Source organism: Ranitomeya imitator, chromosome 6 (assembly GCF_032444005.1).
Source record: "Ranitomeya imitator isolate aRanImi1 chromosome 6, aRanImi1.pri, whole genome shotgun sequence".
Lineage (NCBI taxonomy): Eukaryota > Metazoa > Chordata > Amphibia > Anura > Dendrobatidae > Ranitomeya > Ranitomeya imitator.
Window position 1 is genome coordinate 425,129,655 of NC_091287.1, and position 18,253 is coordinate 425,147,907.

The window sequence follows — 18,253 nt, forward strand, 5'->3', positions numbered from 1 at the left end:
ATGTTTGCCAGCAGTCAGGACGTCTTGCCTCCAAGAGTCCTCAACGGTCGGGGAAACGTCAGCGTCTAGTGGCAGTTGGAGGAGGTACACTAGACACGGCGACGTTTGCCTCAAAGTTGTCCTTCAAGGGGACAATTACCATAGGCCCATCCACTCTTACGGTCGAGCTATGCTTGGATTCTGGGGCAGAGGGTAACTTTATGTCCTCCGCCTTTGCCCAGCGTCACGCAATACCCTTGGTGATGCTCGCCCAGCCAGTGACCGTTCGAGTGGTAAATGGGTCAACACTACCTTCACAGATTACCCATCAAACCATTCCTTTCACGCTATCTGTGTCTCCATCACATCAGGAGATAATCTCCCTATTAGTCATTCCTGAGGGAATTGATGAGGTCCTGTTGGGGATGCCATGGCTTCGCTACCATTCTCCTCATATTGAGTGGTCCTCTGGGAGAATTTTGGGATGGAGTAAATCCTGTGAGGGTAGATGTCAGAGGGAGTGCGTTCAGGTTGCTACTACACAGGTACCCGCAGATCTTTCCTCTCTCCCCAAGCACTATTGGTCCCATGCAGACGTGTTCTCCAAAAGAGCTGCGGAGACCCTTCCGCCTCACCGCCCCTATGACTGTCCTATTGACCTCTTGCCTGGTGCTGAGCCTCCCCGGGGTCGAGTCTACCCGTTATCTCTCCCGGAGACGGAGGCAATGTCCCAGTATATTCAGGAGAATCTGGCAAGAGGATTCATTAGGAAGTCAGTGTCACCGGCAGGGGCTGGGTTCTTCTTCGTACAGAAGAAGACTGGAGACTTACGTCCATGCATAGACTACAGGGGTCTTAACGCCATTACCGTTAAGAACAAGTACCCATTACCCCTGATATCTGAGCTCTTTGATAGGCTACGGGGAGCAAAGGTATTTACAAAGTTAGATCTGCGGGGTGCTTACAACCTGATTCGCATCCGTGAGGGGGATGAATGGAAGACGGCTTTTAACACCAGGGATGGGCACTATGAATATCTAGTGATGCCCTTTGGGCTCTATAATGCCCCAGCCGTTTTCCAAGACTTTGTGAACGACATCTTTCGGGATATGCTCACCACCTCGGTCGTAGTCTATCTGGATGACATTCTCATCTACTCTCCAGATATAGACTCCCATCGGAGAGATGTTCGCAAAGTCTTCGACCTCTTACGGGCAAACTCCCTCTACGCTAAGTTGGAGAAGTGTGTGTTTGAGCAGGAGTCCTTGCCTTTCCTTGGTTATATCATTTCTCCCCAGGATTTGGCTATGGATCCTGCCAAACTACAGGCGGTAATGGACTGGCAGGAACCCCATTCTCTTAAAGCGGTGCAGCGCTTTATGGGGTTCATTAATTACTATCGCCAGTTCATTCCACACTTCTCAACTTTGGTAGCTCCCTTGGTCGCCCTCACCAAGAAGGGAGCAAATCCCAAGTTGTGGTCAGAGGAGGTCTCCAAGGCCTTTCTCTCGATTAAGTCACACTTCGCTAGCGCTCCCATCCTACATCGCCCCGATGTAGATAAACCATTCATCTTGGAGGTGGATGCCTCATCCGTTGGTGCTGGAGCAGTCCTTTTCCAAAAGGATGCTCAAGGTCGGAAGCATCCTTGCTTCTTCTTCTCCAAAACTTTCACACCAGCGGAGAGGAATTATTCCATCGGGGACAGGGAGTTGCTAGCCATGAAGTTGGCTTTTTCAGAGTGGAGACACCTCTTGGAGGGAGCTCGCTTTCCCTTCCAAGTCTTCACTGACCACAAGAACTTGGTGTATATACAGACGGCCCAGCGGCTAAATTCTCGCCAGGCTAGATGGTCCCTGTTTTTCTCCCGGTTGCATTTTACCCTCCATTTTCTCTGTGGGGAGAAGAACGTTCGTGCCGACGCTCTCTCCCGCTCCGTAGTGTCATCTGAGGAGGAGGAGCCTCGGCTTATTGTCCCGCCTGAGAGCCTGAGAACTGTAGCTCCGGTTTCGCTGGAGTCTGTGCCCCCGGGCAAGACTTTCGTGCCAGCTAACTTGCGACCGGAGGTTCTCTCTTGGGCTCACTACTCCAGAGTGGGTGGGCATTTTGGGACCAAGAGGACATCTGAGCTTTTGGCGAGAACATATTGGTGGCCGCATATGGTCCAAGATGTCAAGGACTATATTCAGGCGTGCGTTTCTTGCGCCCAGAATCGGTCTCCTCGGCAACGGCCTGCTGGGTTGCTTTACCCTCTACCGGTGGCAGACAGGCCCTGGGAGATGGTCGGAATGGACTTTGTGGTGGGCTTACCCAAGTCGCGTGGCTGCTCCATTATTTGGGTTGTCACCGACCATTTCTCTAAGATGGTACATTTGGTACCGCTTCCTCGGTTACCCTCAGCACGGGCCTTGGCGGTGTTGTTCATGAAGCATGTTTTCCGATTGCATGGTATGCCTGATAAGATTGTCAGCGATCGGGGTCCCCAGTTCGCGTCTCGGTTTTGGAGAGAGCTCTGCCGTTTGCTCAGCATAGAGTTAAACCTCTCCTCTGCATATCATCCTGAGACGAATGGGTTGGTGGAGTGAACCAACCAGACTCTGGTGACATATTTGCGACATTTCGTCTCCGCTAGGCAGGATGACTGGGCATCTTTGCTACCTTGGGCGGAATTTGCCTTGAACAACGCCGTAGCCAATTCCACTGGCCAAACTCCTTTTCTCCTTAATTACGGCCAGCATCCGCGTGTTCCTGTGCCCATGCCCGTGTCATCCACCGATTCTAGGGTGGCAGACTGGGCGGTGGAGGCACTGGACATCTGGGACCGCACACAGGATGCCATTCGGGCCTCCAAGGAGAGAATGAGGGTTTCGGCTGATACACACCGGCGTCCCGCTCCGGTCTTTGCTCCCGGCGACTTAGTGTGGCTCTCCGCCCGTAACATCAGGCTGCGAGTTGAGTCCACTAAGTTTGCTCCTCGCTACATTGGCCCGTTTAAGGTTCTGGAACAGGTCAACCCTGTGGTCTACCGTTTGGCTATTCCTCCACGCCTTGGTATCACCGATACCTTTCACGTTTCCCTCTTAAAGCCCGTTCGTTTGTCTCGGTTTTCTGAGTTATCTGCTGGGACATCGGGTTCATCCACGGATGAGTTTCAGGTGAATGCTATTGTGGGAAGCAAGGTGGTACGTGGCAAAAAATTTTATTTGGTGGATTGGAAGGGTCATGGTCCAGAGGATAGAACCTGGGAGCCTGTGGAGCACATTCGGGCTCCGCTGCTTATTGCGGCTTTTGAGCGTAGTGAGGCTCAAGGAGGGGGGGCCCTAGGAGGGGGGGTAATGTTAGGAGTCAAGTTTCCTCTGCGGCACAGGGGGAATCTCGATCTGTGTCTACTCCGGTCTCCCATTCTGCTTCGCCCGCAGTGGGCTCTGCTCAGCGGAGGCGTCGCTCCCAGCGTCTTGCTGGGACTGATTCTGTGCAGGGAGTTACTGCTGCCTTTCCTGGCTCTCCTGTTGTACTCTGCACTGATCTGCGGCAAGCTGGCTTCTCTGGGACTAAGTCCTTATTTGCACACACTGAGCATGCCCAGGGCAAGATCTCCCATTGGAGATCAAGGGTCACATGCTCAGGTACTGCAGCACATTCTATTGGTCCTCCTGGAAGGTCTTGGAAGGGCAAAACTTCAGTAGCAGCTTCCTGTGCTGCACCTATATAAACTGTGCATGACCGCACGGCCATGCGCTAGTATTGTCTTGTTATAATGTGTGTGTGTAGATGGATGTATGTCGAAGGATGAAAGCTCCTAAGTATCCCTCCCTAGTGTTGTTGACTGTTTGCGGATGATGGTAGCTATCTAGCGCCCGACTTGCCATCTACACGTAACACACATCTCAGCGTCCTTTGGCTGTGTCCGCCAGTACGGCGCCGTGCGCTTCCTCTGCGCTTTCCTTACCCAAGCCTGGGTGGATAGTGGCGTCCGTCAGTGCGGCACCGCACGCACTCTCGTGCCTTAAGTTTCTATTTATAAGTTTCCTTACACACCCAGTTGCGGTGTTGTGCCAGCAAGAGTCTAATCGGACTTCAATCCCGGATTGGGGTTGTGTTCGCTGACTCCTTGCTCGCATTCTATGTGCGGTACTGCGGTCCTGTGACGTAACAGAATCGCTTCTTTCACGCAGGGTGCAGTTAACCCATGTGTGTATACCTAGTACCGCCATATTGTCCGTCTTGCTAGCTGCAGGGTCTTTTACCTGCACGGTGGACCTCGGACTGCGAAGGCACCTAGTTTCTTACCATCTATACTTGGTGCGTTCCGCCAGTCCTTAACAGTACATCATTGCGATTAAGGGTCTTCAGCAGTTCAGTTGGGCATTAGAGATGAGCAAGTTGATTTCATGTAAATCATATTCGAGTTGCATTTTATAAAATTCACAAATCTAGGCAATTTGAATCAATTTGTGTTTCAATTCAAGGGAATCGGAAAAAAAATGGTGCTGACTTTTCATAGAAAATTGCCTCAGAAAGCTGGTATGACCTCCGACGTGATTGTGTGGACTGCCTTTTACTGTAGCTATTATTTTACATGGTTCAGAGCAGTCAATCAGGAAAGAATATCAGGGAATGCAGATGTCATTTTAGAGTGATGTATAAAAGTGAAGGTTTGTCACAGCACATGTCTCAGCAATAAAAAAGGAATAAAAAGTTATAAAGCACTGAACAAATATTCCAGATAGCAATGTGTTGTACAACTGCAGCAGTGAAGAAGATGAGAGAAGTAGTCTGTGAATAATACAGAACAAAAATTGATGGGGGTCGAGATATATAGCAGAGGTACCAGCAGCAGCTGTGACATACTCAATGTGATTGATCAGTGATGTAGTGTAGATTACATCTTTCCTATTGCATTTGAATTACAATTACACATTTTTCTTCACTCTCGATGCACTAGAAAGCCGCAGCAAGGCTGAATAATATTTTGTACAGAAGATAAAAAAGCGAAGTGTCATTCAGAAATGGTGTGCTTGCTTGTCACAAGTAACTGCACTGTGACAATGAGATGTGCATGCTCAGCTTTTAATCCATTCTACACCTGAGAAAGCTGTGTACAGTAGCAGTCAGATTGACAATAAATTCAGTGATGGCTGAGCAGGCACACATCCGCTTCACTCAAGTCAGGGCACTACAAGATCCCAATCTCGGGATTGGGTTGTAAATGAATAGGGAATAACTTGGGTTTTTGGGAAAACTCCTTTGATGAATATTATGTAAGAGTTATATGCAAATATCGTATAGGACATATGGATCGACAAAATTCATACATCTCATATTTCCATTGGAATACATATTTTATAAACTATAGTTTATTATTTTACCTGAGTTCTTGTTCTAGGGAATCTTCTTCCACTGTAAAATAGAAGAAAACATGAGAATAAATCAATGTGAATATCAAAGAGGGAGCTTCCTGTGATACAGACATAAATCACTGCACATGCACTTGAAGAAAACAATTAGGAATTGCTATTAAAGCTCACACATGTTAAAAATGCAAAATTCTCATAGTTTATTTTCTGTTATCTTTTTCTTTTCTAGGACATGTGGTGAGAAAGCTTTGCACTTGTTAGCATTAAAATGATCTGAGAAGGATGAAAGCTGGTGTTTATCAATACCTGCCCACACAAGGGTACACAACATATTGACAGAGCCAACAGGTGGTTTCAAAATTATTCATGTTGTTATAACAGCAACACTTGCGGAAGCACACTCAGTGAAGATAATAAATGAGCAAGCCAGTTTCAATTTAACCCCCGACTGTAATTCCTTGTAAAGATAATCCGGTGTAACAAAGCCATAACAATTTGTGGGCATGTAAGTATCATTATAGACTCTTATATGTGTAACGCCTGATTTTACCATTGTTAATACTAAAATAAGTGTTTGAAATAGCAAATAAGATCAAACATCTGAGCAAATATGAACTGTAAGCAAAACCATTGTAGAATCACAATAATTTCTGACTAGTGATTAGAGAACTTGCTGAAATTCGAAGTCAGCACACTCACTCTAATTCAATCAACCAAACGTGCCTTATTCATTTGTAGGGTCTCTCAAAAACCCAGAGCTTAGTAGACATGAGTTAAAAAAACAATAAAAAAATTATACAAATCTTCTCTTGGCCCTCACAGATCCAACTGCACTGTCGAGCTCTCGTCTGGGCTTCAGTCTCTAACATCATTTCCTGTCTCTAACATTATTTCCTCCCTCTGTCTGAATTTGAATCTCTCCAAAACTGAACTTCTCATGTTTCCTCCCTCTACTAATCTACCTGTACTCGTTATTGCAATTGCCTTGGGTGAGTCAGCCATCACTACCAAGCAGCATGCTTCCTGTCTTGGAGTCATATTTGACACACAACTTTCCTTTATTCCCTATATCCAATCTTTCACTCACTCATGTTAACTTAATCTTAAAAACATCTCCAGAATCAGACCTTTTCTCATCTTTGAAACTGCAAAAACTCTTACTTTTACTGACCAGCCTCTCTTTTACCAAGCTTTCTACTCTCCAATCTGTGCTGAATGAGGCAGCCATAGTCATGTTTTTGTCCAGCCTCTTACCTGATGACTCCACCTTGTGCCAGTCATTGCCCTGGTTACTCATTCGCTACAGAATACAATACAAACTTGTTTCTCTCACCCACAAAGCGCTCCACAGTTCTTCCATATCCTGTATCTCCTCCCTTATATCTGTCTACAACCCTACTTGTGCTCTCCATTCTGCCACTGATCTAAGACTAACATCCTCCATAATCTGCTTCTCTCAATGCCATCTCGCAGACGTCTCTCGTGCTGAGCCAGTTTTCTGGAATTTGATCCTATTAACCCTTTTCTGACATGGGGTGTAATGGTACGCCCACGTAGGACTCTCCCTGCTTGGTGCAGGCTCTGGCGCTGAGCCTGCACCTTTCTGGGCACATGACAGCTGATCTTTACAGCTGATGTGCCTCCAATTGCCGCAGGTGGAATCATGATCCACCTGTGGCTGTTAACTAGTTAAATGCCGCTGTCAGTCTCTGACAGCGGAATTTAACTCATGCTTTCAGGAAGAGCATTGTTAATCCTGCCCATTGGTGACCCCCTCACATGATCGCGGGTTACTGATGGGTTGGCATGACAACCATAGGTCTGTAGCAGTGTCAATGCCAGATTGCTATGAGCACCGCCCCGTGGTCGGCGCTCATAGCAAGTGAGCATTTCTGCTACACACAGGAGATCTGATCATAGCCTGTGTTTGGCTGAAGTGATCAAAGAATTGCAGCTCCTAGTCTCCCATGGAGATTATTGAAGCATGCAAAAAGTAAAAAAAGTGTTTTTAAAAATATTTTAAAAATAAAAAATATATAAAAGTTCAAATCACCCCCCTTTCGCTCCATTCAAAATAAAACAATAAAAAAAATCAAACATACACATATTTGGTATCGCCGTGTTCAGAATCGTTCGATGTATCAATAGAAAAAAGAATTAACCCGATCGCTAAACGACATAACGTAAAAAAAAATGCAAAACTCCAAAATGACGGGTTTTGCAATAATAGACTATCAAAAGACATCAAAATGGTATCAATAAAAACATCAGCTCTGTGCGCAAAAAGTTAGCCCTCACCCAGCCCCAGATCACAAAAAATGGAAACGCTACAGGTCTCAGAAAATAGCATTTTTTTTAAACCAAATTTTGGAATATTTTTTCACCCCTAAAATAAAAAAGAATCTAGACATGTTTGGTGTCTGTGAACTTGTAATGACCTGGAGAATCATAATAGCAGGTCAGTTTTAACATTTAGCGAACATGATAAAAAAAAAGAAACAACTGTGGAATTGCACTTTTTTTTTTGCAATTTCACCACACCTGGATTTTTTTTCCTGTTTTCCATTGCGCGATATGTTAATACCAATGGTACTGTTCAAAAGTACAACTTGTTCCGAAAAATAAAAACAGCTATGGCTCTGGGAAGAAGGGGAGCAAAAGACAGAAATTTAAAAACTGAAATACCCCTAGTAGTTAAGGGGTTAATATATACCCTCCACATTTGTAAGTGTGCTTTAAAAACACATCTCTTAAGACAGGCCTAACACCTCACTTCATTAATCTAACTCTACCCATTCCCTCATTTTAATTTTTTTTCTCAGCATCTCATCCCTCCCATTCATATGTGTCCACATCCTCCATGCACCCAATAGCATTTGGTAATTTGAACTTATACTGGCTGATATCCGGATCATGCAACTTATTTAAAAACCTCTATTTATTCTAATGATGGCTGGACCATACATGACAAGCACTTTTTACCTATTGTGTCCCCACTACTTTCTTATAGATTGCAAGCTTGCGAGCAGGGTTCTCACTCCTACTGTAACTATGTTGTTTTCTATTGTCTTTATTGTTTGCACAGGTTCTTGTTAATTTAAAAAGTGCTACAGGATAAGTTGGCGCTATGTTAATAAAATTATTATAATTATTATTGTTATTATTATTAAATAGCAAAGGAAACACAGTACTCCAGTTCCAATGCAAGGCACTCAAGTGGAGTCCTATCCATTATGCCACAGTAAAAAGAGCTTGCCACTTTTTCAAATTGTAAAGTTTATTCATATTGTTTGTTCTCAAGCAATCCAAAAATGTGATTTTCTTTTATTGGATTGCATAATATTTCTTAGACACGGGATTGCAGTAGTAAATGAGACTTCAAAAGAGAAGCGCAGCGAGTAATGGAGTAACCGCTCTACTGAGAGGCGCTGTCTCACCTTAGCAGTTAGTTTGTTAATCACTGTGTTTCCTCACATTTTGGATTGACTAGCAATAAATAGAATAATTATACTTTGCAATGCAAAAAAAGAGTGCGGAGCATTATTTTGGCATCTTTGTTTTCATAATTAAATTTGTTTGGTAATCTGAAACATTTAAGTGTGACAAACATGCAAAAGAACAGGACATCAGGAAGGGGCAAACACTTTTTCACAGAACTGTATGTTTATTGTACTAACAGAAAATGTGCAATCTGCATTCAAACAAAATTTGACAGGTGCATAACTATGGGCACCCCACCAGAAAAGTGACATTAATGTTTAGTAGATCCTCCTTTTGCAAAAATAACAGCCTCTAGTCGCTTCCTGTAGCTTTTAATGAGTTCCTGGATCCTGGATGAAGGTATTTTTGACCATTCCTCTTTACAAAACAATTACAGTTCAGTTAAGTTTGATGGTCGCCGAGCATGGACAGCCCTCTTCAAATGATCCCACAGATGTTCAATGATATTCAGGTCTGGGGACTGGGATGGCCATTCCAGAACAGTGTAATTGTTCCTCTGCATGAATGCCTGTGTAGATTTGGAGTGGTGTTTTGGATCATTGTCTTGCTGAAAGATCCATCCCCTGCGTAACTTCAACTTTGTCACTGATTCATGAACATTATTGTCAGCAATCTGCTGATACTGAGAGGAATTCATGCGTTCCTCAACTTTAACAAGATTCCCGGTGCCAGTATTGGCCACACAGCCCCAAAGCATGATGGAACCTTCACCAAATTTTACTGTGGGTAGCAAGTGTTTTTCTTGGAATGCTGTGTTTTTTGGCCGCCATGCATAACGCCTTTTTGTATAACCAAACAACTCAATCTTGGTTTCATCAGTCCACAGGACCTTCTTCCAAAAAGAAATTGGCTTCTCCAAATGTGCTTTTGCATATCTCAGCCGACTCTGTTTGTGGCGTGCTTGCAGAAACGGCTTCTTTCGCATCACTCTCCCATACAGCTTCTCCATGTGCAAAGTGCGTTGTATAGTTGACCGATGCACAGTGACACCATCTGCAGCAAGTTGATGCTGCAGCTCTCTGGAGGTGGTCTGAGGATTGTCCTTGACTGATCTCACCATTCTTCTTCTCTGCCTTTCTGATGTTTTTCTTGGCCTGCCACTTCTGGCCTTAACAAGAACTGTACCTGTGTTCTTCCATTTCCGTACTATGTTCCTCACAGTGGAAATTGACAGGTTAAATCTCTGAGACAGCTTTTTGTATCCTTCCCTTGAACAACTATGTTGAATAATCTTTGTTTTCAGATCATTAGACAGTTGTTTTGAGGAGCCCATGATGCCACTCTTCAGAGGAGATTCAAACAGGAGAACAACTTGCAAGTGGCCACTTTAAGTAGCTTTTCTCATGATTGCATACACCTGGCTATGAAGTTCAAAGCTCAATGAGGTTAGAAAACCAAAAAATGTGCTTTAGTAAGTCAGTAAAAAGTAGGTAGGAGTATTTAGAACAAGAACATTATAAGGGTGCCCATACTTATGCACCTGTCAAATTTTGTTTGAATGCAGATTGCACATTTTCCTGTTAGTACAATAAACCTCATTTCAAGGCAGAAACATTACTGTGTCCAACAGTTATTAGATATATGAAGCTTAAGATTAATAGGGGTGCCCAAACTTTTCCATATAACTGTATATATGTATCTATATATGCATACAATGACGCTTAAACATTTGTAAAACCTTCAGAACTCTATATATATCTTTAAACACAAATGCATATTATACACAGAGAGGTGCTTAAAAGCTTGTGAACCCTTCAGAACTTTCTATATCTCTGCAGAGGTGTGACCTAAAACTACATCAAATGCTCATACAAGTCCTAAAAATAGGTAAAGAGAACCAAATAAAACAGATGAGTTAAAAATATAAGACTTTGTAATGTTTTAAATGAGTTAAATGATTAAATATTACATGTATGTGGGTGGTAAAAGTATGTGAACATTTAGAATTAGCAAATAATTTGGAGTTGAAATTTGAGCCTAGGGTATTCGGTAAGTGGTATGACAATATGTATAAATGTATTTTTTTTGCAATGGCGTCTATCAATGAGTGTGATTGTAAATTATGTCCTTCTACAGACTTGAGTTACCCTAGTAGGTTTTTACAGGAACCTTTCTTCATGTTATAACCTCTTTTACCAATGAAGGCGAATATATGCCTTTTGTCATATTTAGGGTTTGGGATAATTTTTTTCACTGTGGGTGCAGGTCCACAGGCTGCGGCTGACTGCACAGTCCAAAAACCGCACCCACTCTGTATATGTAAGTTAAGTCTTAATCTAAGTGGTACGTTTAAATAGATATGTTTTGCACTTACAGGTCCTTCTCAAAAAATTAGCATATAGTGTTAAATTTCATTATTTACCATAATGTAATGATTACAATTAAACTTTCACATATTATAGATTCATTATCCACCACCTGAAATTTGTCAGGTCTTTTATTGTTTTAATACTGATGATTTTGGCATACAACTCCTGATAACCCAAAAAACCTGTCTCAATAAATTAGCATATCAAGAAAAGGTTCTCTAAACGACCTATTACCCTAATCTTCTGAATCAACTAATTAACTCTAAACACATGCAAAAGATACCAGAGGCTTTTATAAACTCCCTGCCTGGTTCATTACTCAAAACCCCCATCATGGGTAAGACTAGCGACCTGACAGATGTCAAGAAGGCCATCATTGACACCCTCAAGCAAGAGGGTAAGACCCAGAAAGACATTTCTCAACAAATAGGCTGTTCCCAGAGTGCTGTATCAAGGCACCTCAATGGTAAGTCTGTTGGAAGGAAACAATGTGGCAGAAAACGCTGTACAACGAGAAGAGGAGACTGGACCCTGAGGAAGATTGTGGAGAAGGACCGATTCCAGACCTTGGGGAACCTGAGGAAGCAGTGGACTGAGTCTGGTGTGGAAACATCCAAAGCCACCGTGCACAGGCGTGTGCAGGAAATGGGCTACAGGTGCCGCATTCCCCAGGTAAAGCCACTTTTGAACCATAAACAGCGGCAGTGGCGCCTGACCTGGGCTACAGAGAAGCAGCACTGGACTGTTGCTAAGTGGTCCCAAGTACTTTTTTCTGATGAAAGCAAATTTTGCATGTCATTCGGAAATCAAGGTGCCAGAGTCTGGAGGAAGACTGGGGAGAAGGAAATGCCAAAATGCCTGAAGTCCAGTGTCAAGTACCCACAGTCAGTGATGGTGTGGGGTGCCATGTCAGCTGCTGGTGTTGGTCCACTGTGTTTCATCAAGGGCAGGGTCAATGCAGCTAGCTATCAGGAGATTTTGGAGCACTTCATGCTTCCATCGGCTGAAATGCTTTATGGAGATGAAGATTTCATTTTCCAGCACGACCTGGCACCTGCTCACAGTGCCAAAACCACTGGTAAATGGTTTACTGACCATGGTATTACTGTGCTCAATTGGCCTGCCAACTCTCCTGACCTGAACCCCATAGAGAATCTGTGGGATATTGTGAAGAGAAAGTTGAGAGACGCAAGACCCAACACTCTGGATGAGCTTAAGGCCGCTATTGAAGCATCCTGGGCCTCCATAACATCTCAGCAGTGTCACAGGCTGATTGCCTCCATGCCACGCCGCATTGAAGCAGTCATTTCTGCCAAAGGATTCCCGACCAAGTATTGAGTGCATAACTGAACATTATTTTTTGTTGTTTTTTTGTTTGTTATTAAAAAACACTTTTATTTGATTGGATGGGTGAAATATGCTAATTTATTGAGACAGGTTTTTTGGGTTAACAGGAGTTGTATGCCAAAATCATCAGTATTTAAACAATAAAAGACCTGACAAATTTCAGTTGGTGGATAATGAATCTATAATATATGAAAGTTTAATTGTAATCATTACATTATGGTAAATAATGAAATTTAACACTATATGCTAATTTTTTGAGAAGGACCTGTATTTGTAAAAATATTGTAAATTTGGCAACATTTTGAAAAATTTGCAATTTTCAAACTTATTTTTTTATTTCCATTTAGTCATGCTGTAGAAAATAAAAAGCAAATAAAATATCCCATATGTCTACTTTCATTTTTCAAACGTCATCTTTTTTTTTTTTTAGAATGTTGGAAGGGTTAAAAGTTTACCTGCAATTTATCATTTTTTTCCAAGACATTTGCAAAACTTTTTGCTTTAGGGACATATTCAGATTTAAATAGACTTTTAGGGGCCTATACATTGGAAGCTCGCCAAAAGTGACACCATTTTAAAACAGCACCACTCAATTAGTTCAAAACTGATGTCAGGAAATTTGTTAAATTAATGCAAAGTATTTAGATTTGAGAGCACAAATTTGACTGGATTTTATCTGAGGGAGGGGGAACCATGTTTTTGTTATACCAGTAACGTGGGAACCCACTATATTTCCAGTAACAGGTGACAATCCTGAGTAGCCCGAAACAGCTGTCTGTGGATGGATACCATGCTTGGCATAGGTGGCTTTCCTTCATAGGATGCTGCCCTTCCCGTGGTTGTTCCTTTCCAGGGAAAGGCCTGGCTATTCACTGCTTACGTCAAGAAACACGTGATGGTGTCTCCGCAGCTTCTTTACATGCATCTGCATATTTCCCATAAGGGATGGGGGCAGTGTTCTGGAATCACTGCGTTGAGAAACACGTGATGGTGTCTCCGCGGTGTTGGATGTTTTGGTCTCCCCGAGGCCAATCATCTGTGCCTTTATAGCCTTTTTACTAGGCACTGCTCCTAATAGCCAGATTCCTACTCCACACTGATGAGGGGCAAAAACCCCGAAACAGCTGTCTGTGGATGGATACCATGCTTGGCATAGGTGGCTTTCCTTCATAGGATGCTGCCCTTCCCATGGTTGTTCCTTCCCGGGGAAAGGCCTGGCTATTCACTGCTTGCGTCGAGAAACACGTGATGGTGTCTCCACAGCTTCTTTTCATGAATCCTGAGTAGCGGCTGGATAGGTTAGGATTTGTATTGATTGTATTGGGGTACATAATATTTTTTAATGACTCTCAGTATAAGGTTTGAATTGCAATCTTGTGTTCTACGCTGGGTTCTTACATCTGGGTTTCTGTGTAAACCCCACAAAAATGTGATTCAGAAGAAACCCCCCAACAAAACCAATCACTATAATGAGGTAGACAGCGTCACTTTGGAGACTGTTTGGCATTTGTAATATCCATCTTTTTAGGCGTGCACAGAAATGTTGTCGACCACACCTGTGCAATAAAAAGATGCCTAAAATGAAGTAACACTGTCGGAAGAGAGGCCAGACAGATTCCAAAGTGACTCCATCTGTCTCATTATCGTGAGGATTTCCGTTGGGGGTTGTGTCTGAACTGCATTTTTCGGGCATTTACATGGAAACTGACGTAAATGCTCTGCAAAGAGACCAGTAAATGTGAACTGAGCCTTAGTCCAATTTTTGGGACGTAAACTGAACAAATAGACAGCAGTACAAGAATAGCGCTTATGTTTCTTTATTGTGCGGTTCACCATGCGGTATACTGCAAGTGATAGGACGGTTTTATTCTTTGGGTCGGTACCAGGTTTATATAGTTTTCTTTATGTTTTGCTACTATCACACAGTAGAAATGCCTTTCTATATAAAACAAATATATTTTTGATAAAGATATTCCGAGAGCTGTAAATTTTTTATTTTTCAATGAACAGAGCTGTATGAAGGCGTATTTTTTCCATGAAGAGATTTTTTTGATGCCATATTGAGGTATATAACAATTTTTGATAGTTTTTTATTTAGAAACAGAATGAACAAAAAACAGCAATTTGCTCGTTGTTTTTATAGTATTTTTTTTGCATGGTTCATTCAGTAAAAATCATAAGACTGCTTTATTCTTTTTATCAGTATGATGCATAGCTTTTTATGGTTTGCTACTTTTACTGTCTAAAAACAATATTTCAGAAAAGTGAATTTGCTTTTGCATTGTCGTATTCTGAGAGCTGTAACTTTTAAAAATTTTTACCAAATCAGCCATATTAGGGCTTGATTTTTGTGGGACGGTTTGTTGTTTTTATTTATACAAAAAATTTTTACATATGACTTTTTGATCACTTTTTATGATTTTTTTTTTGTGTGTCATTATAATGAAAAAGCTACATTTTTTCATGTTTTTATCAATTTTTTTCGTGTTCACCGTACAGAATAAATACCATGATAGTTTTATAGTTTGTCATTCCAGATTTGATGCATCAATACCAAAACTAAGTGTATTTTTTAGTTTATTTTTGTTTTAACACAAAGGCTGCTTTTTTAGTGACAAAACAAGTTTTTGTGATTTGTGTGCACATTTTTGCCTTTTTAAATTTTTACACATTTTATTTAACTTTTTTTTACTTTTTCACTTTGTCTCAATGCTGGATCTAACAGACAAAAGTACATTGGGATCATCAGATGACTTCAGGGTACCATGGCAACTATTGTAACCCGTGACTATGATCGTGGGGACAGCGATTGTGTTAAAGGGTGTCTTTTAACCTCTTTTTAACCACTTAGATGCCACAGTCACACTTGACATCTATTCTTAAGGGGTTAATTGGCCCCAATCGTTTGGGGCCGATGCCACAGGATGTCAGCTGTTATGTATACTTACTGATGTCAAAATGTTGTTGCCTTAAACATCTTTTGTCTGGAATGGTTAAAAAGAAGATATAATGATAAAATGACCAATTATTTAAATCTTGTTTTTGTGTTAAATGTATTTTTTTTTTCAAATTTTTGTCATCTTTTTTCTACAAATCACTATTTATGCTGTGTTACGTATAAAAAGAGAACTCTAGAACTTTTGCAATTTTCACACTGTCCACTGGAGCTTTTTTACACTCTAACTTTCTTTGTTTCAGGAAATAATGTGTGTACATTGTAAAATTGCACTATGGGAAAAAAAATATTACGAATATTTTCCTTATTTTATGTAGCATGAAAACCTGATTTAAACAATAGGCCATTTTCTGGTAATGGCTTCCCTTTAAGCTGCTTTACAGTGAGAGGTCTTGTTGATACCTACAGTTTAAAACACATTTTGTTTTTCCTGTTCTTTGCACCTTTGCCCCAAAATACATTGTTTTACCAGCAGAAAAATCACTATGTATCTGTGAATCAAAAGTGACTATTATTTTATAATAGTACAAAACTTACCCTTGATTTCTTTTGATAGTATGCATAGATGAGTATCTTCTCCATCTACCGCCATCTGTATAAAAATATGAATATGATAACGGAACTTTAAAGCTGCTGTAAACAGGTATTGGTAAATCTTTATATTGCTAAAATAGAGACAAATAGCAAAATTAAAGTGAATCTTGAAATGAACTGAACATAATAAATGGGGAAATGAATGCAGTTTGAATCAGGAACTTTAGGGTAGTAGATTCTTTTTTTGCTATAATGCCATTCTTCCCTCTATGAGCTTGAGGATTTGTATGAAAATCATATGACCTTGATTGTCTTTTCTTACACATATCTATATATATAATTGCCTAAGGGTTTTTCCGTCTGTCTGTCTGTCTGTCCTGGAAATCCCGCGTCTGTGATTGGTCGAGGCCGCCAGGCCTCGACCAATCAGCGACGGGCACAGCATGGCGACGATGATGTCATAAAGGTTGCCTCGACCAATCAGCGACGGGCACAGTTTGCCACGATTTCACCTCGACCAATCAGCGACGGGCACAGTATCGACGTAGATGTCATAATGGTTGCCATGGCGACGATGATGTCATAAAGGTTGCCTCGACCAATCAGTGACGGGCACAGTCTGCCGCAAATTCTGGAATCATCATTGTCCATATACTACGGGACATGCATATTCTAGAATACCCGATGCGTTAGAATCGGGCCACAATCTAGTAACAATATCAATGGCTGTTTTATTTTGTCTTGTATTAATTAGCGTGCACATGGGGTTTCATGTTAGTTATTGTATACCTTGTATACCACTAGGAGATAGGTGGCTACCTCACCAACACCAACCATGTAATCAGGGCCGGCGTTAGGGGCAGGCAGACCAGGCAGACTGTACTGTTCTATACTGTGTGTTTTTGTGGGGGTGGGGCCTGCATTATACTCTGAGGGGGGCTGCAGTATACTCTATGAAGCGGCTGCATTATACTGTAGGAAGGACCATGGGGAGTGCATTTTACTATATGTACTATAGGGAACCTGCATTATACTGTATCGAGGACTATCTGTACCAATCATTCTTCCTCAGCTGGAGTAAGGGTAGGTGCACACGGTCAGTAAACGATGCGGGTTGGACGTTGTGTACTTGTGCAGCGCCCAGATTTTACAGCATAGTGGATGGGATGTGAAAAAATCCCAAGCCCACTATGCATGCACAGATGCCTGCATCTCACACGCAGAGATGGACATGCGGTTCGTCTTTCCGGACCACAGCATGTCAATTTATCTTTATTTGTCTCCTCAAGATAAATTTCACCCATACAATGCATTAGATTCAGTGAATCTACACAGTTTAATGAACACATCCTGATTCACATGCGTTCAATAGCCGGCGACATTTTGGACCGAGCATACATGTGAGCGTGTGCACATACCCTAAGGAGGCCGAGAAACAAGCATTGAATGACTTCAATATTGTTGATCACGCTCGTTTAGCAACTTGAACTTAGTGCTTTGAAATACAACATAAATGTTTCTGTCTGATGGTGCAATATGTGACTATTTGGGGCCCCACTTTAAACTTTTGCCCAGGGCCACACTTTGTCTAAAACCGGCCCTGCATTATATGAGTAAGGAAAGGCTGCTGTTACTTTATGTCAAATATAAAATTCATTTCAGTCATTTTGTTGTTTTAATCTGGTAATAGGGTAATACAAGGTGAATATGCATAAAAAATGTTCTGTTCATTTAACTGTTAATTTCACCCCTTAGTGACAGAGCCAATTTGGTACTTAATGACCAGACCAATTCTTACAATTCTGAATACTGTAAATTTATGTGGTTATAACTCTGGAATGCTATAAGATTTTAAGATATCCTACTGATTCTGAGAATGTTGTTATGTGACAAATTGTACTTCATGCTAGCAGTAAAATTTATCTGATATGACTTGCGTTTATTTATAAAAAAAACAGAAATATGGCGAAAATTTAGCAATTTTCAAACTTTTAATTTTTATGCCCTTAAATTAGAGAGAGATGTCACACAAAATACTTAATAAATAACATTTCCCACATGTCTACTTTACATCAGTCCAATTTTTGAAACAAAATTTATTTTTCTTAGGAAGTTATAAGGGTTTAAAGTTGATCAGCGATTTCTAATTTTTACAGCAAAATTTACAAAACCATTTTTTTTAGGGACCGCATCACGTTTAAAGTCACTTTGAGGGATGTACATGACAGAAAATGCCCCAAAATGACACCATTCTAAAAGTTGCATGCCTC

The 18,253-nt window shown here is 41.6% G+C and overlaps 1 protein-coding gene across 3 annotated transcripts in view; it reads right to left on the bottom strand.

The window, feature by feature from the left end:
• The window catches only part of ST18 (ST18 C2H2C-type zinc finger transcription factor), a 524,976-nt gene that overhangs the window by 265,856 nt on the left and 240,867 nt on the right, over positions 1–18,253 (bottom strand). For all 3 annotated transcript variants that reach the window (XM_069731333.1, XM_069731332.1, XM_069731331.1), the window contains exons 3-4: positions 15,987–16,041; positions 5,349–5,379 (exon numbers count right to left, since the gene is read on the bottom strand). In XM_069731333.1, coding sequence (XP_069587434.1) covers positions 5,349–5,379; positions 15,987–16,041 — 86 coding nt within the window. The remainder of the gene's footprint in view (positions 1–5,348; positions 5,380–15,986; positions 16,042–18,253) is intronic.